Source organism: Lates calcarifer, linkage group LG11 (assembly GCF_001640805.2).
Source record: "Lates calcarifer isolate ASB-BC8 linkage group LG11, TLL_Latcal_v3, whole genome shotgun sequence".
Taxonomy (NCBI): Eukaryota; Metazoa; Chordata; class Actinopteri; family Centropomidae; genus Lates; species Lates calcarifer.
This window is the reverse complement of record NC_066843.1, coordinates 5,175,970-5,203,157: the sequence shown is the minus strand read 5'-3', so window position 1 is coordinate 5,203,157 and position 27,188 is coordinate 5,175,970. Positions and strand designations below refer to the sequence as shown.

General features: G+C 42.9%; 2 protein-coding genes across 2 annotated transcripts; one reads left to right on the top strand and one right to left on the bottom strand.

Moving 5' to 3' along the window:
• Positions 1 to 1,706: 1,706 nt before the first annotated feature.
• Positions 1,707 to 19,183, bottom strand: LOC108872731 (disintegrin and metalloproteinase domain-containing protein 11-like). The gene is given in 27 exon segments (XM_018660561.2): positions 1,707 to 2,164; positions 2,483 to 2,500; positions 3,805 to 3,895; positions 4,700 to 4,811; positions 5,007 to 5,014; positions 5,017 to 5,174; positions 5,305 to 5,424; positions 5,607 to 5,712; positions 5,839 to 5,902; positions 5,984 to 6,034; positions 6,122 to 6,202; positions 6,639 to 6,731; positions 6,854 to 6,925; positions 7,200 to 7,299; positions 7,882 to 7,933; positions 8,463 to 8,553; positions 9,069 to 9,153; positions 9,261 to 9,427; positions 9,636 to 9,707; positions 10,882 to 11,063; positions 11,466 to 11,526; positions 11,609 to 11,672; positions 11,803 to 11,885; positions 13,693 to 13,759; positions 14,140 to 14,216; positions 16,975 to 17,165; positions 17,923 to 19,183. Coding segments are annotated over 27 exon segments (2,484 nt in total). The 5' UTR covers positions 18,125 to 19,183; the 3' UTR covers positions 1,707 to 2,148.
• A 1,915-nt stretch (positions 19,184 to 21,098) lies between these two features.
• 42sp43 (P43 5S RNA-binding protein) lies at positions 21,099 to 24,044 on the top strand. Its single transcript, XM_018660554.2, has 9 exons — positions 21,099 to 21,302; positions 21,388 to 21,488; positions 21,562 to 21,658; positions 21,803 to 21,891; positions 22,193 to 22,266; positions 22,494 to 22,574; positions 22,713 to 22,942; positions 23,192 to 23,245; positions 23,495 to 24,044. Exons 1-9 carry the CDS (start codon positions 21,168 to 21,170, stop codon positions 23,756 to 23,758), a joined length of 1,125 nt encoding a protein of 374 aa, XP_018516070.1. The 5' UTR covers positions 21,099 to 21,167; the 3' UTR covers positions 23,759 to 24,044.
• Positions 24,045 to 27,188: the final 3,144 nt, after the last annotated feature.

The following is a 27,188-nucleotide window of genomic DNA, read 5'->3' as shown; positions in this document are numbered from 1 at the left end:
CATTCCCACTGTGATTTATCATAAATATGATTATTTTTTAAATGTTTTTCAGAAGCAGAAAACTGAAGTATAAATCTCCCAAGTCTAACCATCTATTAAAACCATATAACTAAATACCAACACAGAAAGGCAGTGAGATGTGAACATAGGAGGTGTGTTTTAATGTTTTAGTATTTTATTTTCCCTTCATTTCAATCCATCTACAAGCCTTAGTTCATTTGTCTCAATTCAAAAAGATAGTGTCTAAAAATATGGGGTAAGATGCATCTCATTTTCTCCTTTTGTTCCCATCGACTTCAAGCTTATCAAACAGATTGTATTTGATACCAACTCTGTACATATTGTAATAACAATAGTGCATCTGCCATAGTGCAAAGCCCAAACACCAAACTGACCTCATACACGCATATAGTGCCAGACAAGCTGCCTCCTGGACCCCATCCTAGATCTCTTTAATCTCATTTACAGCTGGGGGTGGGGGGGTGGGGTGTCATTACAAAGTCTCTGGGCTGTGGTGTTCACCCAGGGCTCGGGGGCTATCAACAAATGTACAAAAGATTCATGACATTTCAGTGATAGCTGGAATGATAAGAGAGATGGCGAGACAGCCGGCTTAGCTGCTAACGCCACATTTAAAAGATGCATGGACGGCGCTGACTACAGGAGAGATTTGCAAATGCAGGTTGTGTCAAGAGACTGATAGCTATATGTTTGCTGAAACAGATAAAACTCACTTTTAACATAGCTTTAAATAAATCTTCATACAGTGCATTTAACATTCAGTATATCTTGCACATATTTACAAATAGGTGTGCATACACTTGGCTAGTGCTCGTCTTCTGTAGATACATGACATAAAAACTTTTGAATTCTTTATTAACGTGCTGCCTTTATGGTGCCATGGCTGCAGCGCACAACAGTTTGTAGAAAGAAATGGTCTTCTAGAGGTAAAAACCTGCCTATCTACCTGTGATAGGAGGAGTGTTAAGGTGTACATGGACACAACTGCCCCTAACACTAATGTAAACACACGTACATTCTCCCTTTCTTTAAAAATCTCTTGCACCCGTACATTCACTCATGCAACAAACATACAGGTTAAACCTCCTAAAGCGTACAAACTTTGGGCCTAAAAGTGGTGAGCACGCACACAGACGGATATTGTGGAATGTATGTTGGTCGGTCTGTGGTAGGAAACACTAAGTTACGGTCTCTGCTGCTTCAAAGTTAAGTGTTTGAAAATGATCCCAAAACCATAACACCTAGCTTCCCTTTTTGTACCTGAAAACTTGAGGGGAGGGAGGGCAGGCAGAATGCCTCAAGTTAAGCACAAATAACAATGAATGTAAACGCTGTCATCTTCTATGATCGCAAGTCCTTCCTCAGTCTCTCTTTGGAAAACATGCTAACAACAGTCCAGTGTGGAATTTTTTTTTTTCAGTTAATGTCCATGTTGCCAAACAAAAAACAGATCAACATCTACTTTGAGATGCACCTACTCAAGGCCTGGCCTTGGGGGAGCTGCACCTCAGGTCCCTCTCCTTTAAGAAAAATAGGAAACGATTCAGTTCCTGTTACATTATTTCAGTCTGTTAGATGGCCAGTCTGTGCTCTAGTCCAGCATTTCACCGGGACTCAAGTGATGGCCAGATTAAGAGTGTGTGCAGGCAGGCAGGCAGGCATTGGAAAGACAAGTCTCATATTAAATTGGTCCGCCATTGATATGTTCTTTATCAGACTGTCCGAAATGTCAGGGAAGGAGGTACACAGACACCAAAGCACATTCTTAGAGCCACCAGACTGGAGGAAGACCCCGGTGTCTCCCACAGGGAGAGCCACCTGCTCACTCTAGGCGTGGCCCGGACACAATCTTCAGTGGCCTGCTGGCAGCAGCCACATGAGTATGATTTGGCTGGTGAGAGGTGAGAGGAGCTCCGCGGAGCCTGGCAGGAGGATAGACGAAAGGAGCGAGACAGGAGTGTGGAGGAAACGATAATCGGAAGAGGTTTTGGAGAGATTCTTGGGACAGGAGTGGAAGACTTTTTTTGTGTGTGTGTGTTCCCCTCTTCTCCGATGTGGAAATGACACAGTGCGAGGAGGAAGACGGGAAGTAGACAGGACAGAGAGACAGAAACACAGACAGACGTCTTATCCGCCACCAGATCTGAAAGAAGTGAAAAACAGAGAGATCGTTAACAGGGGGAAAAACAGACACTGATGGCTGCACAAGATGAAGATGGTTGAAAAATGTTAGAAGCTATTCTGCTTTACAATGAGAAAGAGAATTTTATGAGATCAGGGACAAAGATGGGGAGTTTGTTTGTAGCTTGAACTGATATATGATGAAGCATTCAAGCATAGAAAGAGGAGCGTTGGTGGTCTGTAGGGATTAACAGATGAATGAATGAATGAATGAGGAAGTAGCCAGGGTGAGAGGAGGAGGGAATGGTCATCACATGGTCACTGTCTTAGAAGTTTATACCTTCCTCTTCGAATGTTCCTGCATCCCATGAGCACACACGGAGAGAAAAGACAAAATGTCAATGACAACAGGAAAAAATACTATTTTAGAAGCATGTTAAAAGGCTGATTATCTTGCATTAGAACTTGCAGAAATTTTAAAAGACAGACACACATTAACAGTATAGCTGTGCGAGAAAAAGATAATTCATTCTGCAGTTTGAATTAATTAAAGCATAAACAGGATATAATATGAAATGTGGACATAAAACATGAATCAATGTTTGAATAATTTTCTTTCATGTTGGACTGGCTGTTATACCATAACACTGTCAAACATGAATCAAACAATGACTCAGCCAGTCATTCCATCCATTAATTCATCTACTGGTCCTTTCCAAAATCTTTCTTGTCAGATTTTAGTGATGACCTCACATGCAGCAGGTCTACAGTAGCCATGGCACTGACTCTCTTAGTCCCATAGAGTTACTATTACACCGTCCCTGTAAGCCAGAGGCCTGACTAGGAAGAGAAAACTTCCTGCTAACAGCTCATGCACACATGCACAGACACTTACCTCGGACCCTGAAAGGACTGACTGCATGTTTTAAGTCATTAACATTAAGCTTCAGTTAACCAGGCTTTTCATCAACCGTGGCTATCTAATAAATCTATGTGAGAGTGAAGTGGGAGCAGTCCTTTTAGGTCAGAGTATAAGGAGTGAACAATAGCCAGCATGCACAGGAGGAACAGTGCAGAAGCAGCACTGCAGCGCGGGCATTTAGGGATGTTGCCTACTGGAGAAAAATGCAGGCTAAAATAGCACCATAAGTTAAACACTAAAAAAGACTGCTTCAGTTAATCCACCGTAACTATTAAATTCTTCATTACTACACAGAGACTGAGGGTTGGAGATGGTTTAGGGGAACTTCCAGATGTGGCACCAGTGGAGTAAGTCACATCAGCTCTAGTGATCTTGAGAGAAGTACTGCAATGTTTCCTGGCAGAAAAACATCTCGGTCCTGCCCTGTCATCACTACAAAAAGCTGTGCTAGTATAAGGGGAGGGAGGGAGGGAAAGGAAAGGTGCAGGATGGAGCTCAGAGTTAATTACAGATTTGATCAAAGTAAATAAAACAACTGGTGTGATGTTTCATACGGAGTTAAACGCCAAAAGCAGTTCAAGCATTAGCACGTCTCAGACTTGACTCCCCATTTCCCCTCCCTGTGTCGGGCGATGACTTGCACATGGGGCATCTAATTTAGAGGGGTGAGAGTGGGAGGGGCAGGGGGGGTCCTTTAGGTAGAAGCAGACAGGTACACAAAGGCATGCCAGAACTCTTACTTAAATCCCCATCCTGTTCCCCCTAGGACTATAGCTGCCAGGAGAATAGCACCTGCGATGGACCCTATTATGATATTGGTGCCACTGGGACCTGCACAGAGGAAGGGGGGGGAGGAAGGGTGCGGAGGAGGAGGGGGAGGAAGAGGAGGGGCAGAAACAAAACAACACCACTAAAAAACACACGTCAGAGGACAGCATCAACACAGGTACATCAACAACAACATCAACTAGAGAAAGAAAAAAGAGAGAGAGAGGCAGATGGTAGGATACCTGCAGACAGAGAAAGAGGGATGAAGGGTAAGAGGAGGAAACCAGCACGTGGGGTGGAGGTGGGAGAACGGGCGGGTGAGCGAGGGAGGTCAGGGAGACAACAGTTAAAAAAAAAAAAAAAAGGAGAGAATGTTTTATTACTTTGTTCTCATTCCCCCTCTCCTGCTCTTTCAGCTGGACACCCTCTTGCTCAGGGTGGCTTTGGCTTTTTTGGCCCTATGAGAGCAGCTGCTCAATATCTCTGTGTCATTGGCAGACTGCAAGAAAGTAAGGAAGACACTTGAAGATGGCAGTGCCTGCAAGACATACATTACCACTACACACACACACACACTCACTATACATGCACATATGCTCTAATGGATAAACGTGTCTCGACACACACCCACACTTTCCAAACATTGAAATCAAGACGCAGCAGGAAGAGAAAACACTGTGTGGTCTAAATATTGATGTTAACTTTCTCATAATAATCAGGTGAACTATTCTTTGTGTTTGAGGAAAAGATACTGTGCTCTGCCTCAGTACATAGAGAAGCTACAGTGATGATGGGTAGAGACTATGAGGGGGATATGAGAGGCAGACAGAAAAGAGAGGCATGGGTAGTTTCAGAGCTGCTATGGACCTTTCTTCTCTGGGCCTGTTGGGACTGTGGGCTCAGGGATGGGATCAAAGACGCTGCAGTCCTTCCCTGTGTAGTCCCTGTCACAGATACACTTCACCTCGTTACTGCAGGTCTGTGAGAAAGAGAGAGAGAGAGAGATGAAAACCAAGTGCAATACCTGCTAATAGAAAAAGTCAAGCAAAGAAATAAGTTCAGCCTTTTTATGTAGCCAGTTGGCATGGATTTGGTAACATGTTAAGCCTGGTTTTAACTGTCTTTGACCATCACTGCACTGATAAGATACAGGTTAATATATTTTTTTTTTTACCCCGTGGTCGAACAGATGCGGCCAAAGTTGGATCCTGGACAGCTGCTGAGGTTGAATGCCGCCACAGGGAGGCAGCGTCGCTCCAAACACATCATGTTGGGACCGCAGGGAGTGCCGTCCTCCACATAGCCCAGATCGGAGCCATCCTCCAGCAGAGCATGGCCACCTCTGAGTGAAGCATACAAATATGTCAGACAGGTGGGAGAGGAGGTGCCGAGCTAGACTTTTAGGGACATGGTATTCTAATTTTTATACTCTGCTGGTTTGTTGCAAGATTAGATGGATGTGACACACTTACCTGCAGTCCAGGTACTTGTTCTGATGGTAGAGGGTGAAGCTGGTCACCTCACCCTGTAGGTCTCCAAACTTTGGCTTCATCGTCACATTGGCACAGAACAAGAAGCCGCATAAAACATCCCTAAGACAGAAAAAAGGTGAATGACAGGAGAATGTAAATCAAACTCGGGCTGTGTTCACAATATTCCAGTTCTTTTTGTTTGTTGAAAAAGCTTTAACTTTCAAGCCAAGGACATATGATCAACCAGTTATAACTACGGATTTCACAGAGACTAGTGTTAGCAACAAGGGATCATCACTCACGGCTTGTTGCACTGCAGCCAGCCCTGGCCATCAGGACCTGGACCACAGTTGCCTTTTTCTGTCCCCTCAGCATTCAGCTTCTCATAACAAAACCTGTCTGCTGAATCTGGGAGGACAAACAAACACATTTTTAGATTGTAGCAAGAAGAATAAGACCACAACCACACTGGAGACTAAGACTATAAAACCTGGTGAAAGGGATGGCTGTGCTGTTAATGTGTTCTATACTCACTATAGCCCCAGAGTCCCCTACACTGTCCATCACGGGTCCTGCATCGTCCACCATAACATCGGCCCTGAAGACGTGAGACAACAATAATCAAGTATATCTCAGAGAGAGCTGCGGACTAGAGAGTATGCCACAGAGCAGCTCTTACCTGACTGCTATCACACATGTAGCCATCCAGCTTGTGGACATTATGAGGGCACTGCAAAAGAAGAAAAGTACATAATGTGCCGGACGCTCGTGTTGATCTTGACCGTTTTTGTCCACTGTTACATTCAGTCAGCTCTACCTGGCTGGAGTCTCCGGTGCAGGTCTCTGGGATATCACAGTCGTTCACCGCGTCTCGACACACCACGCCTCTCCGCTCATACTAAAGCACAGCATCAAAAGGCATCAAGTAAGTCCAGTACTTTAACAGTTATCAAACAGGTGTATTTGTATTTGTAATGCATGGCAATACACCACGAATGCTGTCTGAAAATGTAGTGATAAAGATATGACTTTTCTTATTTCTGCCTTGGTTTAAAGCGCCAGGCTGTTTTATAATATGACCTCTCTTAAATAGTTTTGATGATCATGCTGTGGATAAAGTACTGTACTGTATATGGCAGTGAAAATGAAGAAGTTGGATGCCAAATGTGTTGATGAAAAAAAAAAGATGCAGCTTTTTATTTTCTTTTTGGAAATTTCAAAGTGAAACAGATTTTCAGTTTTGTCTCAGCAGTCTTTCACTGTTAAGTTGCTTTATTGTTACATATAAAGAGAGTTTGAAAATCCTACTTCTTTGTGTCTATTTTTTGACTCACCTTGCAGCTACTGCAGCAGAGTCCATTACTGCACATGGCATCATGGGTAAGCGTGCACTTTTTACAGCAGGTGCCTCCGCTACGGGCACACTCCTGCAGCCGCAAGACATGAAAAACAAGCCATCAGCTCTGCTTCAGAAAACACCAGTGCTCATATAGAGACAATGTGTGGAGGTGCTGCCCATCTGCAGCAGCTTTAAAAGCTGGCTACTCACCACCTGGGATCCGCAATCACACTCCTCCCCTGGCTCCACAAAGCCATTCCCACACTCCGGAGGATCAAACAGCTGAGAGAGAAAGAGAGGGACATACATGTATATGAGCACATATATGAGTGGGCGACAGAAGGACGAGAGATGCAATGTGGCAGTAATAGGGAGGTTGTTAGCTGGAGGATGTGACAAGAGGGACATTACATATAGAAAATAAAACAAAAAAGCTTCAGTCTTGTAAGTGTATATGTGTTCTGATAGTAATAGGGATAATTCATTAGTCTATAAATAAATGATACTCAGAGGCGGCTCCTGTCACCACATCCTACATCCCCGCATGGCTCCTCACCTTGTTGGGCTTGTTGAAGAGGCAGCTCCCGCCCCCCTGGAGCAAGAACTGGATGTACTCATCAACGCTGCAGCGAGAAAACTTTCTGGGCAGATAATATCTGTGTTCACAAACACATACACACATACACACACATACACATGCAAAGATCAAGACCAGGACATGACAAAAAAATAAAAAATAAAATAAAAAACAGCACAATGCGTTAATGCCAGATCTACTGTGGGTGTCTGTGCCATCACTTTGCAATCTGACAGAAATGTTACCATCTGTAGTAAGATATTAGTCAAATGAATAAATGAAATCTTTGTTGTTCCATCTGGTAAGGGGAGCCAAATCCAAATCACTCATATAGTAAATACCTTTAATTCACCATTTGTAATTCTTTTACTGTGGTTGGTGCACTGATGTCTGATATTTCATCAAATTTGCTTAACACATAAAATAAAAGCCGTGATCATCACCAGTTTGGCACACTGAAGCCTGAGTAAAAAGTCAAAGCATCCCTCTGTTACAGGTGTTTAATTGTCTAATTGAGTGAAATGAATGGAACAAATCACAGCTTAGAGGGAGCGTGACAAGAAAACAGCCCTGCTGTCGTGTCAACAAAGCGGGGGGAGAAGAGTTTTACAGGTGTGTTATGGTTTTTTGTTGTTAATGTCAGCATGAGGTGGATCTTTACCCCGTGTCTTCCATGATGCAGCCCAGCCAGGCATCTGGGCACCTGCAGTCTCCTGTGAAGACGAGCAGAAGGAAGAAGAACGCAGCTGAGAGTGTGTAAAAGTGATGCATGTAAATCAGGGGAAAGAATGTTAAGAAACAGATTTATGATTGACAGAGAAGAAAGACCTGATATCTATTCTAGTGACAGAGGTATGGGAGTTATAGTGTGTGCACTGAGCTCTTGTCCTGGCATTGAATAATGGACCTGATGGCTCTTCAACATTAATCACACGGCCCATTGTTCAGTGGCAGCGATGCTCTAACCACCACCCCCTCCTTGGACGCAGGTGACTAATCACCTAATGGAGAAGTCTAATTACAAAAAAGAACTGCTGGACAGGGATACCAATGCATAGCCAAAGCTCTTAGCCAACACCCCCACCCCCCACACCCAGCTATCAATCCCCCTCCTTGCTGTCGTGCTCTGCCTCAATCCTTCCCAGACTCATCTACCTCTCCCTGCTCTGCTGATTTATTCACCAGCTTTATAGATCTCTCCATCCTTCTAACCTGCATTATAAAGCTTTCCACTTCATTTACCTGCAGAGTTACGGGCGTTGTTCCACCTCATCCCGATGTTCTGGCCGAGACTCTGACACAAAGTAATAGCCATTGCGCCAACATTCCCATACTGCAATAAATGCATACAGAATCCATACATGAGAGCTTTATTGTGAGATGGGAAGAACAATAGAAGTTTGCAGGGGTTATGTGCAGGACTATTCCTTGTTAGGACCAGCAAAATACAGACCGAGCTAGAATAGCTGCTTCCCTGTGATTCCAGGCTTTATGCTAAGCTAATGGAACCATCTTCATATTTAGTAGTCAGATATGAGAGTGGTATCAGTTCTGTGGCAACAAAAGATGAACACTTTAATATTTGAAATAATTACACAGGTGTAATGAACCAGTCCTTCTCCAAAACGTCCAGACTTTTAATTTTTGATTTTAACTCTGATCTCAATTTTAAAATAACAGTTGAGGCATTTTAACTTATCTTATATGCAACTCTGGTTTATGTAATTAAACTTGGTTTGGCTAATGAGGGGTTTTATTGCAACAGAGATAAAAAAAAAATAAAATAAAATGAACTATGATTAACCATAATTTTTCTTTAAATGAATTCCTTAATCAGGTGGTCCTCACCTCATTGATTCCTCCTCCCCTCGTTAAGGAGCACACTCCTCCTGTGTAGGCTGTCCCACTGCGGCTACTGTGAAATGTACGCCCTCTGAGGTGTGCAGGAAAGAAAACATATGGTAAAGTAAAACCTCAACTAGCATTCAAACAAGAGTTTTTATTCTGAAGAAATTTGATTTTCTGTTGCAGCTGTCTTACGAGAAAAGATGGACAACATCACTCTGATCTTTGATGTTGTCCTTCCTGTACTTCATGAAGTTCTGCAGTGTTATCAATGGGTCTTCGACCACTGGCATCATATTTTTAGAGGTCCAGGTATCCATGGCAACCAGCACGATCCTCGTGTTCAGCTGTTCCTTGTAGATCTGGGGACCAAAAATGCCCGTCAGTCTACTGCTTTGTTGGCCTGGCACCTGTGCTGTGAATACTGTACATGGAGAGCTGAGCGCTATCTGGGATGAATTATGTCCAAATGTGGAAATGAGCACACACACATACTTTCTGACAGGTGGCGGTGTGTGTATGCAGACTTTAGCGGTAGGAGGATTATAATCCTACAAACAAAGCTCTTACCGCATCTGCCATGTTGACCACTGCTTTGGCAAAGTTCTTGGTTTGGCTGCTTGAGCGACGCAGCTGTACAAACTGTGGAGAGACAAAGATACACAGATGGCGTAAGAGATGGATCACACTCATACAAACACGGAGACACACGTTTGTACCTCTATACTTGTAAGGACCCTCATCAATATAGGGTATAAGTTTGAAGAATGCTTCATTGATTTTATTTCTATGTGTTACTCACATCAGCAGCCCACGATTTTGGCCTAAGTCTGAAGGCAACTTTCTTCATAATAGGGTTACATAACAGAGGAAAATCTATGCACTATACTCACTCAGCGATTTATAGGGGGGGGGTGATGCTATGCCCTCTAGTAGCAGACAGAGTAGAGGGGCAGAGAGGTTGTTTCATTGAACATGTAAGTCTAGTCTGCCTGGCTCATTGATCCTTCATCTGACTGAGGTTGATTCAAGTTGGAAACATTGGCCCTGACCGTGGCTCTGAAATATCAGTAGCCTAACTGTGCTACAAATCCATGGCACTGTCCATGGTGCTGAAATAGCAGACGAATTCTCAGGCCCACCTTTCACTTGGTTTCATCTCAGATCTATCATACTAACCATATATATAACCATACCATAAACACTCCATTCTATACTACATTGTAGCCCATATAATCTCTACAGTAGTCATCAAAGTGACAAGTAGCAACGTGTAGTCGCAGAAGACCAGGGGGATCATAGAGACACACTACTGCCTGTAGTATTCCTATAATACTCTTCACTTCAGTATTTTTATTATCATTCAGTGCTGTCTGTGCTGAAAATATACCCGAAGCCACCTCTGTAAGAAAATATTTTAGGGGACAAATGATGACAGATATAGTTTTTACTATAGATGTTTAGTGAGGAGTGGAGCAGGTAACATGACGCTGCACTGACTGCACCACGCTCAGCTGCTATGGTTACATAATTCAAGGAAAAGTTTATACCGTCAAATCTACAGTGTAGCTTTGACAGCTAAAGGTTTTCACTGTAGTGTCTTTAACTTGCCCTTTTCCAGAAACCCAAATGCAGCCTTTATTTTCATGTGTCTATGTCAGAGAAGTAAAAACATGTTTAATCCCCACACTGGGCTGGTGTATGGTTAACCACACAAACCATGCTGGCAGACCTTGGCACTGCTGCACAGCCTCTCTGACCTGGATGTCTCGTAATTTCTCCGCGTAACTGGCAGCCAAATATGCTTTTAACTCACCATGTCATTGTCGTTGACCACCATCAACTCAATATATTTGGTCTCAGTCTGGACAGAGGGTTTGCGAACAAATCTCTTGGATCGCCTCAGCCCCCCAGACACCTGCTGCTCCCTCATTTGGTCTGGCCTTTCGTCACCACCGTCACCTCCTCTGCTATCCCACTCACTGTCCTCTGTACAGTCTGGACACACAGAGAAGCAGAGCTGCAGGCAGTTAGGGCAATATTTCTTATTCCTCAAGTAAATTACAGAGCAACAAATTACTATCTCAATTTCAGTACAATCTTACAGTTTCCAATTTAACAAAGCTGTGACTGTAACTAAAAATTACATCCCATTTAATTATCACATTTGTTTTGTTTGAATTGTCCTCTCTCACTATTGTGAACAATTCCTCGACTACAACTGCCTGTGTTAGATGTTTATTGGACAGTATCTTAAGCAGTAGCTATGGAATATTAAGTAACATTTATTTTGAAATTACAGTGGACAGAAGGTTAGGTCTACTTCTTAACTGAGGGCAAAATTATTCTGTTGAGATATGAGTGTCAGTAGTAATTAGTGGTTATTCTGCACGTATGTACCTGGGCAGTGGGGGGACAGTCTGATATCAGGCATCCTGTGGATTAAGTGAGCGCCACCATCCTATAACAGAATACATCCAGGTAAACAACAAAACCAGCATCCAGACTCAAGTATGATCAACTGTGATCCAAGGAGTCCTTGCCTGATTGGTCCCATTGTAAACAGGCTCAATCCCATAAGAGAAGAAGCCATCAGAGAACATGCCGCTGAGGACCAACAAGAGAAAGACAGTGAGAAAAAACAAAACAACAATCAGGCCGATCTTACATAGCCTGGTCAGCATGCACAGGTAACAAGTATTTGACGTTACAAATAAAGGTTTATAATCAGGCTCACCACAGGCCGTGGCAGGTGGAAACAGCCGCCCAGGACTCTGGTAAACCTCTTAGCCTTCCCTGGTAGTAGCAGTGCTCCCCTCCCTGTGGACACAACATGCCCCTGTTTCACTGTACAGCCACTACTGACACACTTCAGGCTTTACAGGCGTTTATACTTCAGTGGATATCGTGATAGGTCAGCTCTGAGGAAAAAACCTCTCACAACCTCTGCATATGCGACTTCCCTTTCCCTCTTATCCCACTATGGCGTTTATAGAACGGTTTGTGACCTACTTGTGTCCTGCGCTCTACTCCACTCCACTCTGCTCCACTGACAACAGAGGTGGAGGTAGACCAAGCACAAGGATCTCTTCAATAAATCAACACTCATGTTGCCCACACAGTTACAGTAGATCTGAGGATTTAACATGGAGTAACTGTACAGCAGGCAAGCTGCAACTGAAAGACACAAGATGAAAGTGAAAAGGAAATTCTGCTCTGCTCTTTTTTGTCCTTTTAACAACCTTGACTACCACAACAGAGCTGTAGCTTTCATCTCCTCCTGCTAGCACTCCCCAGAAGTGGGCGAACTGCTTCACGAGGTCACAGTGGTGAAGATGAACCACCGGTAGAGGTGAGAAAAGTGAAAACACTGATTCACCTGGGTCAAATTGAGTTCAGCAGGGTGTCTCAGCCTCGCAACAGCACCGCAGGCAAACAATGTTTTAGTAATCTGGTGAAAATATAAAGGCTTTGACGACAGAGATCGGACTGGTGACACGCTGCCCTGACTGCATTATGCCTGCCATGTCCAGCAGCAGCACCAGAGGCATCACGTGAGGCCTCCATCCAGCTGAGTGACAATCTGTCCTGACTACAGGTCTCCATCCCCGACTCTGCAAGCCTCTTCTCCCCCCTCCAACCACTCTGGGAACAAACCGTTTGTCTATGAACACACATACATAAATTACTTCCCCCCTGATTCCAAGCCTCATCTTTCCTTTGTATTAACTGGCATTTTACACGTCATTTTCCCTCCTCCTCCTCTCACCGGTTTTGCTCTTCCCTCCCTCTTGGTCTTCTTTCATTCTCTTCGCTGCCAAGAACTTAATGACACTACTGAGCAAACTGGTTGCTATGGAGACAGGCTTGTGATTGGTCAGGAGGACCGAGGGAGAGTTTGGAACGATTGTGGGTGGGGACACGGAGTGCTAGTTGGGTGGGTGGGTGGGTGTTGGGGGGGCAGTGAGTGGCACATTTGTACAGGAAAAAAAATAGCCATCCCTCCTGGCTGGCAGAATGCAGTGACATTCCTCTGGTCTGCCCTGACAAGCACACATCACATTAGATGTCAAGGCTTTCATCATTCTCCCCATTATCTCTCGATGATTCTCTCTCTGAGCTCGTGGTTTTACACCACAGGCATTCGCTGCCTTTTTTCTTTGCTGTCTGAGAATGGCCACAGCAGAGAGGCACCCATAAATGCCACTAACAGGCAAACCCACGGACTGTATGTACGGGACTGTAACATACATAATCCTAATGGTTACATGGCAGCCTACTTTTGTAGTAGACAGCATACGAGGCAGTTTCCATAAATAGATAAAACAGACACATGAGACCTAACTGTAGAAAGTTCGACATCACAATTACATAAAGGAATCATCTTAAAAGATTAAATGAGACTTTAATCAATAATAATGAGCTCTACACCATGAGAGGCATCGCATCCAACAAACAAAACTTAAACAAAAAGTCACTGGCAACAGCACCAGTGCAGGTTTCTACAGCCAAAGAACCAAATGCTGCACAGCAACTCTGGTCATCTCATTAATATGCTGCTTTCTATGTGCCAAAAAAACAAGTTCCTGTCAGTGTGAATCCCCACCCCACGCAAAGAAAATCTTACCACAGACTGCGAGGGTCTGCCATCCTGGTTAAAGTGCCGCTCCACATATTCTGAAGACAGGAGGTGACTGCAAATAGAGGAGAGATACCATGAATATTTCTAACAGCATGATTTCTATCACCATGTAATTAAAACTGCTTTGATCTGGGTTATTTTCCACCACTTACACTCCATTCAAATTTCACAAAGAATAAGTGAACATATTAACAATGTGGTGTTAATAAAATCAGTGGAACCTCATAAACAACTAGCTGTGCGTGTCTGTATGTGTGTGTGTGCCCCATTGGTATTCCCCTATCTTGTCATGTAACATAATAAAGGCGCTAAGTGCATTTGCTTAAGTGTGGGGAAATGCTAATGAGAACAGCTGCAGTAAATTAAGAGCACCCACTGATACAAGTGCGTACAAAAAAGGCAGATCTAATGATTTGGGATGGTGATACACACTGGTTTAACTCTAGGTCCAGAGTGAAAGTGTGTCCAAAGGCTTCCACTTGGAAACAGCTCCGGGCCAAGTGGACGGGCTGAAAAGGAAAAAAAAAAAAAACAGTAACAAAAACAGATTTGACAGTTGATATATTAAAGAGTAAGAAAACAATTGTGGCTAAGTGTGTTGCTCTGTAAAAGCCACAGAGTAATTTTGAAAGAGTCTCATGAATAAGTCATCCGAATCAATAGTGTGTACACTCAGCAGCTGAAATAATATGATTGATAAAGTCCTCATTGATCAACATTGGCTGCCAGCATTCAGGCAAGCACGACTGCAGAGAACGATGGCTGTTTAACAGCTAAGCTGGAGTTTTGTGATAGAGATGGATGGAGAGGGGCTTGACAGAAGGAGGGGAGGAGGACGAGAAAACTTTATTGGTATCGTCTGTATTCGGCCAAGCTGTGCCAATGTCCCTAATGGACAGCTGCCAGAGCTGCGGAGGTGATGAGGAGACAGCAGGGCCAGGGGAGAGAGAGAGAAAGAGAAATTTATTGCAGACTAAACAGTGTGTCACTTCGGCAGCTCCGACTGTGCCAGCGTGGCTTTGATCTCAGTCTGGAGGAACCAGGCTGCAGTGAATCATTGGGCTTTTACAATAAAATGCATCACTATCCAGGAATTATTCCCTGCAGTGAGTACAGAAAACAGATTTCTTACTACTGTCTTGGAGAGGCTCGAGCACAATGTCCACAAGTGCTCTGTTTCTCTCAGCAACACTGTTTCACTGCTATACTTCAACTGCATTCAGTTGGATGATTATGTGCGACTGTTCTCTCGGTGGCTGACAAAGCAACTCATCACACAGTACCTGCTCTTGGACTTTACGAATGGAGTTTGCCCAGTTGTCATGAATCTGATGGTTCAAAATAAACTTTTCTGTGTAGTTTAAGGACTTCTCGTCCATGTTAGCCTCAAAGCTGCGATTGGAAGTTTATTCTTGACAACAATCTCGCCACAAGATCCTTTTAGTAGCTGTTCTGGAGCTTTTGATCATATCATATCATATTTTTCCTTTAGATGGATCCAAGCTGCTACAGATCTTCACAATATATTATATTAAAATGTAAATTACTTATTTATTTATTTATTATTATTGTTTTTTTTTTAGCAATATCCATTTCATATAAAGATAGTAATGCCATAAAACTTTAATGGCATTACTAACATTAAAAAACTTTAAATAATGTGACATGTGTAAACATTGTCATTAACATCAGGCACAACCCCAGAAAGGTATATCCACCTAAACTGGAAGACAACTGTGATCCAGTCGTGAACAAACAAACATGAACAACACTTAGCTTGTAACTGGTAGTGTAAAATAACCAAATCAGTAAAGCAAAAATGCTGCCTCATCTATTTTCAACGCAGCATGATGTGACAGAAAAAAACAGAAGAAGTTCAACCCATCCCCTGCTTCTAAATTTATCTTGTCCCTCATTCTGAGTGTCTTCAATATTTTACAAAACAACACACAGCAGGTCTAGACTGGTACAGCAGCAGAAACAGAGATTTCTGAGACCTCATATACTTGAATGGTGTCATCATTAGTACATAACAAAAGGATTTTATGTTAACTGTTGTTGCTTTTTAATGATACAGTATCCACCTTGTTTAAAGACAGCCATTCCTCCAGGGACAACAACATTCATCTTAACTATAAGTCTTCAAACATGTGACTCTGGTGTGTGTAAGGAGTCTAATGTATTCTCTCATCACAGTTGATGAACTACATCATATCAGCATGACAGAGAGAGAGAGAGAGATACAGAGGGAGATAGGCAAAGAGAGAGAGAGAGAGAGAGAGGGGTTGGGGAGGGCTCAAGCCTCTTGGACCATGCAGCACTTCTCACACAGGCCTGTTTCATAATTAATGGGGACATACTTCAACACACCACTGAATAATGAAGAAGTCGGGGGCTCAGCGCGGCAGCCGGATGATCGGACGTGATGACTGAATATTTCAGGAGGAGGCTAAGCTTTGTCATGTGGAGATGAGGGCCACTACAAACATGCACGCAAACATTTAAGTCGCTCTTTGAATTAACTGTGGATTTTACTACTGTGCTTGCTCAGCATGCAAAGCAGGTCAGAAGGCTTTGGTTTCAGAACTTGTTGCCAGATGTTACAACTGGAATACCAGAGAGCTCAGCTGAGAGTAAATGGCTGTAAAAACAACAACTTGTCTGTGTTGGGTTCGTCCAGGTGACGTGACTTCACTGTGGGCATTCAAAGGGATTTTCAGAGATTAAACTAGGTCAAAATCATGAGGAGCGAAGACTGCTGCAAGACACCACCCTGCACTGTCATCCCTGTGTAGCAGGAGCTGCATGAGCGGCAGAGAGCTGAGTGCTGCACTGTTTTATAGACACAGGAAAAATGAGGTTCCCATCAGCAGGATAACAGTCTTTCTTGGAACTGTCACACCAGCATATATATCACAAAGACTAACTACAGTTCCACAAACAGTGAATCTTCTTCAGTAAGGAGGCATGCTGAGTCCTGAATTCCCAAAGGAGTTGAATTAACCTACCTGAACATTAAGCTACAGGCCCCCATTTTATATGATTTAAAAAATTACCTACAAATAAGGATACTTTCTTTTTAACCAAATTATAATGAAACTGATCGATTTCTTATTTTGCTGGGAAATTCCTGAAACCTCGTTAAGGACCCCTGGGTGGCCCCGGCCCCTAAATGAAGTCCTCAGGGGTTCAAAATTCACAGAGAGGAGAATAGTCCAGTGTGAAAATAAACAGCCTTAAACAGAATTATCCAGACTTTCAACTTACTGTGTTGTCCCCAGTGCTGTTCTTCACCCGGGTATCCAAGTGGTCGTGAGCCATTTCCTCCTCCGACTCAATCTGCTGCACCAGCCGCTTTGGATAGGTGACCTCGGTAGCAGTGTCCCTGCTGTCTGGCCGCCCCACCGGGGTAAACCAGCTCCACGCGCCTCCATCCTGCACCTGGCTCCTGTCCGCACCTGCATGTGGTACAAAGAGGAAGCTGAACACAAGCTTGTGGGTGTGCAGTGGGCTTGGCTAGGTAGAGACACACCTGAACCTGCTTAAGTCCGATCAGGTGGTGTTTCAGTAGGCAAAAACAAATGGTGTGAATTGATACATTTAAAACAAGTCACACAGTGTAAGCATTCATGTCAGGGTTTTTTCTGTAAGATGATGGTTTGGTGACCTAATTTATCACACTGACCAAAAGATAATGCTTTATAAGTCACTGTTGTATTTTAAGAAATGAACTAGATATAATTAGGTTTTTAGGTTTTGATGAAAAATAATTAATGCACACATTTGCCATATAGGTTCTGTAGTAGAGCCCTATACACATATACAGAGGGCCTATACACAATAGCTTAAAATCTCATCAATCATCAATCAGGCTGCAAAACACACTGTCTTAGTGACAAGTTATATCATAGTGCTTTTAGATGTTTATTGGATAAAACGCCGTTGTCAATGGTTATGGATACGTTGGATATAGGCAATGGGGCTGCGGTGGAAATGTGTTGATGCAGCAAATCTACCGCATCGGAGAGTGCTTTCAGGCCAGTACGGCTGGTTGGCACCGAGATCTCCCGCTACAATAAAAATCACAGCCGTCACCAGGGGTTGGAAAAGTGCTGGTGCAAGGGGAAAAAATGTGGATTCAAAGGAAACGACAAGGGTGCTCCCGCTCTTTATCCAAACCCCCCTCTCTCCCTCTTCTCTCTCTCTCTCTCTTACCTGAGACCGCAAGCCTCTCGCCCACTGCAGCAAAGACCATGAAGCACCACACCGCCAGCATGATCTTCACATATTCCCCCGGATTACAACATCGAGAGAGCCGCAGAATGTCACGAACCCGGCCGACGGAGGGGAGGAAAAAAGACCGAAAAAGCGCACAGCAGAAATGATGGCGAGGATCCAAAGTGAATCTGCTAAACATCTGATGATGCGCGTCCTCTCATCTCTCCCCCTCTCTATGCCCCTCTCTCTCTCTCAGCTCCGACCAACACCGCTACGGAGAATTTGGATTTGCATATCAGAATAATGAAAAATGAATCATAGCCTATAGGCCTATGGCGGAGAGATGATCGATACAGGCCTATAGTTTGATCAGTGAGGAAATAGGGAGGAACGGGAGAGTGCGCACCGCGGATGCATAGCTCCGCAAGGCTGCGCGGGTGCGTATGAGTGTATGGGCGAGCTTGTGTGTGTGTGTGTGTGTTGTATGTGTGTATAGGCTATGCGAATCTGCGGTATGCGGAAACGAAGGGATGGGAAAGCGAAGAGAGATGCGTTGGGTCTGCGGTGAGGAGGACACGTGGGATCCGTGGTACCCTCCCTCATCCCGAGCAGCCTCCTCCTCCCGTTGCCATGCAGCTCTGCGAAGGGAGAGGATGCGACAGCCCGGCTGCTGTGGAGCACGGCTGAAGAAAAGTCATGATGGGGGGCTTAGAGTATAACAGTTCATTCATTTTCTCAGTGCAGGGAATGGTGGAGTGTCTCGGTGAGCTCTGACATAAAAATCACAGGTCTGCAGAGGATGAAGGTGTATCCTCACGTTACATCTGAACAAAAAAATCACCCTGACAGATACAGTACAGGCCTTTTTGTCACATTGCTTAATGTTCCTACAGATACTCAGTTTCTGTGGTAACCAACTGAAGCAGTTTAGGATATTTTTGTCTGTCGTATTTTTATCACAAGTTTGTAATTTTTGCTGTAACTTAAAATAGTAACTAAAATCCTATAGGCCTAAATACAGTTACTGAGGACTGATCAAAATGATTATAATCTCCACAAGAGATCTCCATAATCTGTTTGAGTGTGAGAACCGCCAACAGCCAATGCAGAATTCATTAAGTTAGTAAAAGTAGCTGCATTTCTAAAAACTTCTTGCAGGTATTTCCCCCATCTGATATTTATAGAAGCGGTTTTCACTTAAGGCAAGAATGTGACATTTAGAATCTTAACCCAAAGCTTTTAAGGATCCTCTTGCTGTAATGTTTGAAATGTCTTGGCAAAATAAAAGTTACTTGATGCCTATTTCAGGTAAAATACTTGATGTTCTGTTCTGTGAGTGAATTCAGAAATGTGGAGACCGTATAAGGTTTAGTGGGACAGGTTCTGATGAAGCAAACAGTGTCAAGAGAAGTCAGCTTAACTCTTACACCACTGCAATGAAATTAAAAACCATTTGTTACTTGCTTTAATGACTATGAAAATTTCAATATCACTTCTCATAGAAATGCTGTACACATCCCTTTAGGAATGTTACAAAATAGTAAAAATATCTAAAACATGATCTATAGAGGCATATTACTGATCTATACTAGCAACGCTTGGTGTGATAGTGAGTTAAACATGTCCTGTGTGATATATGAGTTTAATTGTATCTCTCTAAAAGACAGCGGCTCACAATCAATTAGGCTCCATATTGACAACCATAAATTCAGTGAAACTGAAGACCTGCAGTGCTCTCTGAGTCTATGAGCAGAGTTAGCCTCCTTGATGCAGTTAAAGTCTTCCAGCGGCCATCCCGCAACACATCCCCGCTAATGGAGGCACATTGTGCACTGACAGTCCCCTCTAAATATTTCATCTACCCCCCCTTTGAGACTAACAGGGAGTGAGAGACAGTGGGGAAGAGATGGAGGGGGAGAGCAGCAGGAAGAGTGCAGCATCAAGGGCCAAGTATGTGCACCCCCTGCCCCTCTTCCCAAAAAAATATGATGCAAAACATCAGTTTAGTACGGACCGGCTCTTCTGCTGTTAATGTGAATTCATACAACATCAACATCATCATCAGCGTCTCCAATGTCCCTCACAGTGTTTTTCATCTGATAAATGTAGTATTAACAGTAACAGTAACTCATTGCACAGGGGTAACTGATGCAGGCAATTAAGTATTCAGCAGTGGTACAGCTGAGTAACTGCAGTGAGAACTGTGAGGAGTCAGGGCTGCAGAGAGGGTGCTGGTTATGCTTCACATGGACATAAAGGTTATTTGGATCCCATGGGGCCCAAAGAATTCCAGGGGACCTTGATGATTTTAGGTCCCACAGAAAAATGAGTACTGCATAAGTATCACTACTTTCTCTGCCTATACACTAGAGAACCAGCCCTCAAAAACTCTTGATTAATTTTGTCTTTCTAATTTAGTCATTTCAAACAGAGGCAGAGTAACTACATCACCAACTGTGATCATTTCAATGTATCTATTAAAAACAAATGTGAAAAGCTGCTCAGGCAGTGTGCGCACCTCAATGCCAGAGCCTTGTGAGATAGAGATACACTGCTCTCTACTGTGCAAATAGCTGTATCACAACTACATCGATACATCAGTGTTGTCTGCAACACCAACTCAGCCAAAGTAAGGATACATCTACAGTGTGGGAAAGCTTCCCTTCATGATTGTAGACTACAGGTGGCCACTTATGAAAATAGATGTCCCACTGTATAGTCTACAGGCCACAGGTGTAATCCTGCTTTTATTAGGACTGGGGAATTTCCAGGACTGGGTCTTTCCAGTAAGATGATATTTAAGTGTTGCCAGTGTGATAAATGCCTGTAATGTGTGGAAGAGTGGTATCAGAAATTCTGTTTTTATTTTGACTTAATTTCATATTTTGATATTTTGTATGAGATATTTCATGTCATGTATCATTTCACTAAAAGTGCTAATGTTATTTAACACTGACAAGCAACGACTGTCTGGCTCTGAATAGTTGGAGCATGTGTTGACTTGCCCATGTTTCACATTTGTTTGCACACAGCTGATCTTAGCAATTATGTTAATTAGTTTCAGCTTTGCTTCTTGAGCATTACAACGTGTTGAATCAGTCACCGCTGCGGGCGCAGCCTGGTGACCTGACGCTGCCAATTAAGCAATTAAACGCGTTCCAGAGGCTATAAGACAGGCCGACAAAAGCGGCGGGCTCTCCATTACATAATTTCGTGGAGAAGTGTTCACATAAAGGTTGAAAATGAATGGTGTTCGCAGTGCGAAACCTGTCGGCGGTCCGCCGCGGCAGCTGTTCAACTGCGCCCACACAGACTGTAAAGCGACTTTTACCAGGCAGTGGAAGCTGAAGGAGCATGAGACGGTGCACACCGGCGCGGTAAGGAAAATATTCGAACTTATAAGAAACCGCATAACTATACATGCTCAGGAATGAGAGTTTAACTCGTTAAAACTTAAATCAGCGCCCGTGTCAGTGCACAGTCGCAGACTGCGGTCGCCGTTTCTCGAGGAAAGCCCACCTGAGCCGCCACATGCTCCAGCACAAAGGAGTCAAGCAGTTCAAGTAAGTCAGTACAAGTCTCATTTCCTGCTGTTGCTCCCCGCAGCCACGACCTCATTTTAACTGCGTTTTCCAGGTGCAAGTTTGCGACCTGTACGAAGAGTTTCTTCAACTCAAGCAAACTGAAAAGACACCTGCTTTACGCCCACGAAGACAAAAATAAGTACTTTAAGGTTTGTATGACTAATCCAATATATCCACAAGATGGCGCCATTAAAACGCATTTTAACCACCTGCTCTTTGCTCCTGATGTTCATGAATAACCAGTTTTTAAGTCTCTTGTGCAAGTTTAACCACTTTATTTTTTCCTCCCACAGTGTAACCAGCCAAACTGCTCTTTGACCTTCAAAAAGCGCAGACTGTTTAAGCTGCACTTAAAGGAGCATGAAGCGACTGTTAAATTCAGGTATGTCTGTAGTACAAAAATATTTAGCCTCACAGAAAACATGGCAGGATTTTCCTATGGTGTAAAATTCAGTAGTGAAAAATCAGACTGTAGCTTTGTCCTATGGGTTAATGAGACTCCTGAGATCAGTCCAGACTGTTAAAGATTATGCACTTGCCATTTTAATTAATCAGATCTTTGATGCCCTGCAGTACAGGCTCTAGCAGGAGATAAATGAGTGGTTACAGGCTGAGTGGGTGTGGCCCAAGTGAATTGGTTACATTTATTTTTACCTCCTGTCTGTCCCTGATGGGGCACTTAGGTGTTCGAAGGACGGATGTACTGCCATGTTTGACTCCCATGTTGCTCGCAAAGCCCACGAGAAGAAGCATGCAGGTTGGTCTAATTTCCATCTTAGTAGGGGTCCTTTCATCATCCATCCTTGTAAAATTCCTTCATTAAAAGAGGGTTGTGGCTACATTTGCATGTAACCTTTTCTTGCATCCAAGATAATTCTTTCAGGACAAATGATGTGCATGGTGTGTAGATCCTCAAAGGGAGCCAACTGGTGGTGATCTTTAATTCCTGATGTGCTCACTGGCCTTGTTTGCTTTTCCCTGCAGGATACCACTGCCCACATGCTAATTGCCAGGTGCTTGAACACACCTGGGGGAAACTTCAGAAGCACATGACCAAACACCAAGGTTAATGTTTTAGATATATGTATACAAAACTGCTGAAATCCATCCAAAATGTCTTTCAGGAAAGGATGCAGTTTGCTATTGTTTTTCAGTTTGTCTGGTGGCCATCTAATCCTTCTGTCCTTTCTGTCTGTGTCCTAGCCACATTCTCATGCCAGGTGTGTAAGAAGGTGTTTAAGAAAACGGATGCTCTGCGGAGGCACAAACGGATTCACGCTTCCCATAAGCCAGTGCTGGTCTGTCCCAGAGACAACTGTCAGGCCTATTTCTCTACAACCTTTAACCTGCAGCACCACATCCGCAAGGTGCACCTCGAGCTCCTCAAATACAAATGCTCCTTTCCTGACTGTCCACGCATGTTTGCTATGCGGGTATGTAACATGTTGTGACAATTTAAAGATGCCATTTTTAATATTCCAACTGGAACACTGTTTACAACAAGCAGATTAATTTAATTTCGGACACTGGTAAAAGGACATGGCTAAATCCAAACCTAAAGTATTCCTACTGATTAACAGCACTGATGAGTGACACAATTTCTGCATATTTTACTGCCATTTCTAGCTGTAGCCTTCAAAGTTTCTACCTGTGTATTACATTATGACTGCTCTATTCAACAGGAGAGTATGAACAGACATCTGCTTCGCCATGACCCAAGTGCCATCACTCTGAAGGTAAGTCTGATGTCCGTATCTAAAGCCACCCACACAACAGTGGGCTAAAGCAACCTGGTCAGAGGCTATTGATTTTGGATCTATTTCTACCTGTTGAAAGTAGACTCCTTTGTGCTCCATGTTCAACTATGTCAAATTTCTACTTGGTTTTTAAAGCATAGGTGGCTACACAGTCAGTACAATGGCAAGAAACTGCAAAAACGTCAGTGTTATCCTAAAACTAATTTTTTTTTCCCTTAATCCCGACAGAAACGTCAGCGGCCCAAGAAATCCTGGCAGAAGCGTTTGAATGGGCACCATCTGCCCATTGTGGAGGAAAACCTACATCGCCTCTTCACCCTGCGCATGCGAATCTCTAGACGTGCCAAAGTGGAGACTAACCTCTCAGGCCTCTTCAATGAACGCAAGATCCCTCATTATGTTGATCCAGAAGTCAACCTGCGCAGCCTGTTTGGCATCAAACAGTCTCGTCCTTTGGAGGAGAAACCTGAGGTCGCATCACTGAAATGTTAAGTGGAAAAAACATGGTCATTTACAGTTTAAGTTTGAAGTTCTGAGATCTTTTGTAGGCTTTGGACTGTTTCCTTTAAATTTGAGAAATTGGAAATTTGGGTCTCTTTTGTTTTGTGTTTAATGTAGCTGAGATACATTAAAATATTTTAATTTCAAAGATGGTATTTGAAATGTCACTTAAAACACTGATTAGGATGTCAAGCTTTTGAGAATTTCAAAGACTGAATACTTTGTGAATGCTTGTAACATGATGTGTGTTGACCCAATAAAATTAGTTACTTTTGATTAAAGTGGTATTTTATTGCTGTCATTTTCCAATTTGAGTGTTTTGATGAACACTGCTGGAGGTCTGCCTATCAGTAGCAGCTGCTGGAGAGCGGTATCATCTGCAGGAACATGAGTTGTTGGTTCAGTTCCGTTTAATTGCAATGGAAAGAGCAGCTCATTGTTGGCACACTCAAACAGCTGTTCTCTCCCAGCATCCATCTTTGTGCTTGCTTTGGCCTCACATATTGGTTGACATTTTGCAGAACATGTTGGAGCTTATTAAATATGAACAAAGGACTGAACATGAGTAAGAGCTGAGTCACAGCATGTCACTTTGGGGGTGGATGAGACTTTGGACACAAAGATGAGTCTCAACTGTCAGATCTGCTTAACTGAGGTTAAGATGTTGTAATTCAGATTTTGGCCTCGTGAACCTTTATACTTGTATGTGTAAGTTGAGTAAATCTGACTGCTTAGTCTAACAGGGTTTCTAGGTTTGCAGCACTGTTTTCATAACCAATTAATCTTCCTATTTCCTCAATTAATCGTTGGGTTTCCATTGTTTGTTGGTAAGTAAGGGACCTATTTGGAGTCATTCTAATTTCTTTCCCAGAGAATTTAACAAAGGGCTTGTACAAACTACAAACTTGCATGCAATAAAACATACCTGACAAAACAGATAATGTAATGAAAAAATAGTCAATCCATCTACTACATAAGTGAAACAATGGGAAACAACAGGAGTTAGTACCGCAGTTTACTAGAACTTGAAGGTAACAGCGTTTATCTGTTAAAGGTATCAACACTGAAATCTATCTACATGGAATGACACACCTTGTGATTTTTGAATGGAAAAAATACACAAACTGTAAGGAAAAAAGGTAATAGGTAAACGACACTCACCTTTCTTCTTCTCTTTCTTTAACAGACATCTGCTGAGAGGTAAAGGGGTCAAAAGGAAATCCTGGTGGGGACCATAGAAGAAGAAATGAAAGGTTAGCAGGGTACTGTGCAAAAGTTTTAGGCACTACCATTAAAGTAAGCATGCTTTCAAAAATAATGCCGTTGATTGTTTTTATTTATCAGTAACTCCATAAAAACTGTAGTTGACAGGAAAAACTGTGCTGTGATCATTTAAAACAGCACCAAGGTTAGACATGTCACATTTTGCTGCAACTAAAATGTATTAATAGAAGCCTTTGTATTACTGGTAGCTTATTTTGTAATAACGTGCTCTAGTCTTGGCTTACTAGCCAGAAAATTCAACATAAAATAAAATTATTGGGTCCAGAATGTAAAAGGTTCCTTTTTGTTTCAGTAGTGGTGTTTAACAGTTCCTTTTTGTGTTAAACAATTCCTTTTATTCTTGGTCCACTGGAGCGAAGCTAGAGTCCATTTCAAAGCTTCAGCTAAGCTCTGCAACAGCCTGTCAGTTTGAGTTCGTATGGTATCTTCACTGCTTTGTTTCTCTCTGCTCTGCCGAAGGTCATTCTCTCTGCTTTCCAGCCTCAGGCTACTCGCTCAGTAGCTGCTGCATTACCTCTTTAGGTCCCATACATTAACCTATCCTACAACTGCTGACCTGCACGCTCAGTCAAGCTGGAGGGACTGAGCATGGCTTCACAAAACAAATACAAATGCCATACCAGCTGACAGTGTCTGTTACATCTGTAATTATCTTGCCTGTAGTTGCAAGCCTGTAGTTATTGTATATATCATTTCTTTGTAAAATGCCATTTAAGCGCAGATAAAAGCATCAGTCAGACACTGAGTGCCTCTTAAGACCATGATATTGCTTTGGACATGTAGCAAGGCTTTCAAAGTCAACACATATCTCAGCCGAGCAGGAATTTAGTCTTGTTTCTATGGTGATGCAACACAGTAAACAAGGTTTTCTTAAATCTGTGCTCTGTTTCTTGTCTTGTCAGTGTTTTTTTTAAGAACAAAATAATGGGACTGTGTTTGCAGGTGTTCAGCAGGTGTGGAAAATACTTGAGTGATTAGATGTTCCTTGTTGACTGCAGAGTTGATAATTGTTTTCCACCGGTGCCACACAGTCCCATGAGAGTGATGACGCTGCCTGGTGTCATACGGGCTGAGCTTTGGACTGACACAAGCAACACTATCAAAACTGAATCACACATGGTTAACCACACCCTCGCCATCACACTTTGGCTCTCTAGAAAGGCCATGCCAATTATCCACATAGTGAGCGTGACCTTTGGCTGAGGTTGATTTTTGCAACATGTGCATCACAGAGCAGCACAAAGGAAAAGTCACAATAAAACCAGCAAGGGAGACTGGGACACTCATTCCACATTCATGATTGCCTGATTAGCTCTAAGGAAACATCTAATAGGTGATGGATGGATTTTCAATTGTCTTATTAATGCATGCTCTGTAAATGGCATGGAGAGAATCATTTTTCACAGTCAATTAATTTTTTATTCTGGTGTCATCCAGTTTATTTGGCTCCTGTATCAAGGACTATGTTTCGGACTGTAACTAAAGTCTAACAGGGCTGAAGGTTGTCAATCCAAACATCATGGGTTTTAACTGCTGATCTATCCCGTGTTGGCATTGTCTTTTTAAACAAGAATGTATACTCTTATTTCTAAAATGAAGTAAACACCTTATTAAACAAATGAGGCACAGACTGAGGTGAATCTGTGGTTTCAGGACACTTGTCTCTGCTGTATCCACTTTGTGACTCAGGCTGAAAAAAACACGTCTGTTTACATAAATCGTATGTCTGCAGCTTTAATTACAGGTGGTGTACATTTCCCTGACATTGCTCTGCCCACTCAAGGGCAAAATTGCACCAAATAAAACATCTGAATCACCTTGATCCTGTTGTGAATCATTTTTATCCTGGTGACGACAGCTTCTGGATAAAATTGCTGTGACCTACAGAAATAAGTACTCGCTGAGTGTCTCCAAAAGCAACAAAATGATTCAACTAGTGTCTCAAATGCAGTGAATAACAGCATTTTTTGCTTTTACCGCTATTATAATAAATACTAACACAGGAGCTCTGTCTCTGCAGTGCTTCTAAAGATCTGCCAGGAAGCATTACATTGCATTCATTTGGTAGATAATTTTGTGCCAACAAGTTGCAACTGCATTCAACCTCCATAAGAATGATAGGTAGAGGTCATCAAAA

Bases quoted from the DNA above. Each gene is read 5' to 3' on its own strand.
- 42sp43 (XM_018660554.2), top strand. From the start codon at position 21,168: ATGAATGGTGTTCGCAGTGCGAAACCTGTCGGCGGTCCGCCGCGGCAG. The intron at 22,267-22,493 runs GTTGGTCTAATT...TTTTCCCTGCAG, and splicing joins CCACGAGAAGAAGCATGCAG to GATACCACTGCCCACATGCT. The intron at 22,943-23,191 runs GTATGTAACATG...TCTATTCAACAG, and splicing joins CACGCATGTTTGCTATGCGG to GAGAGTATGAACAGACATCT.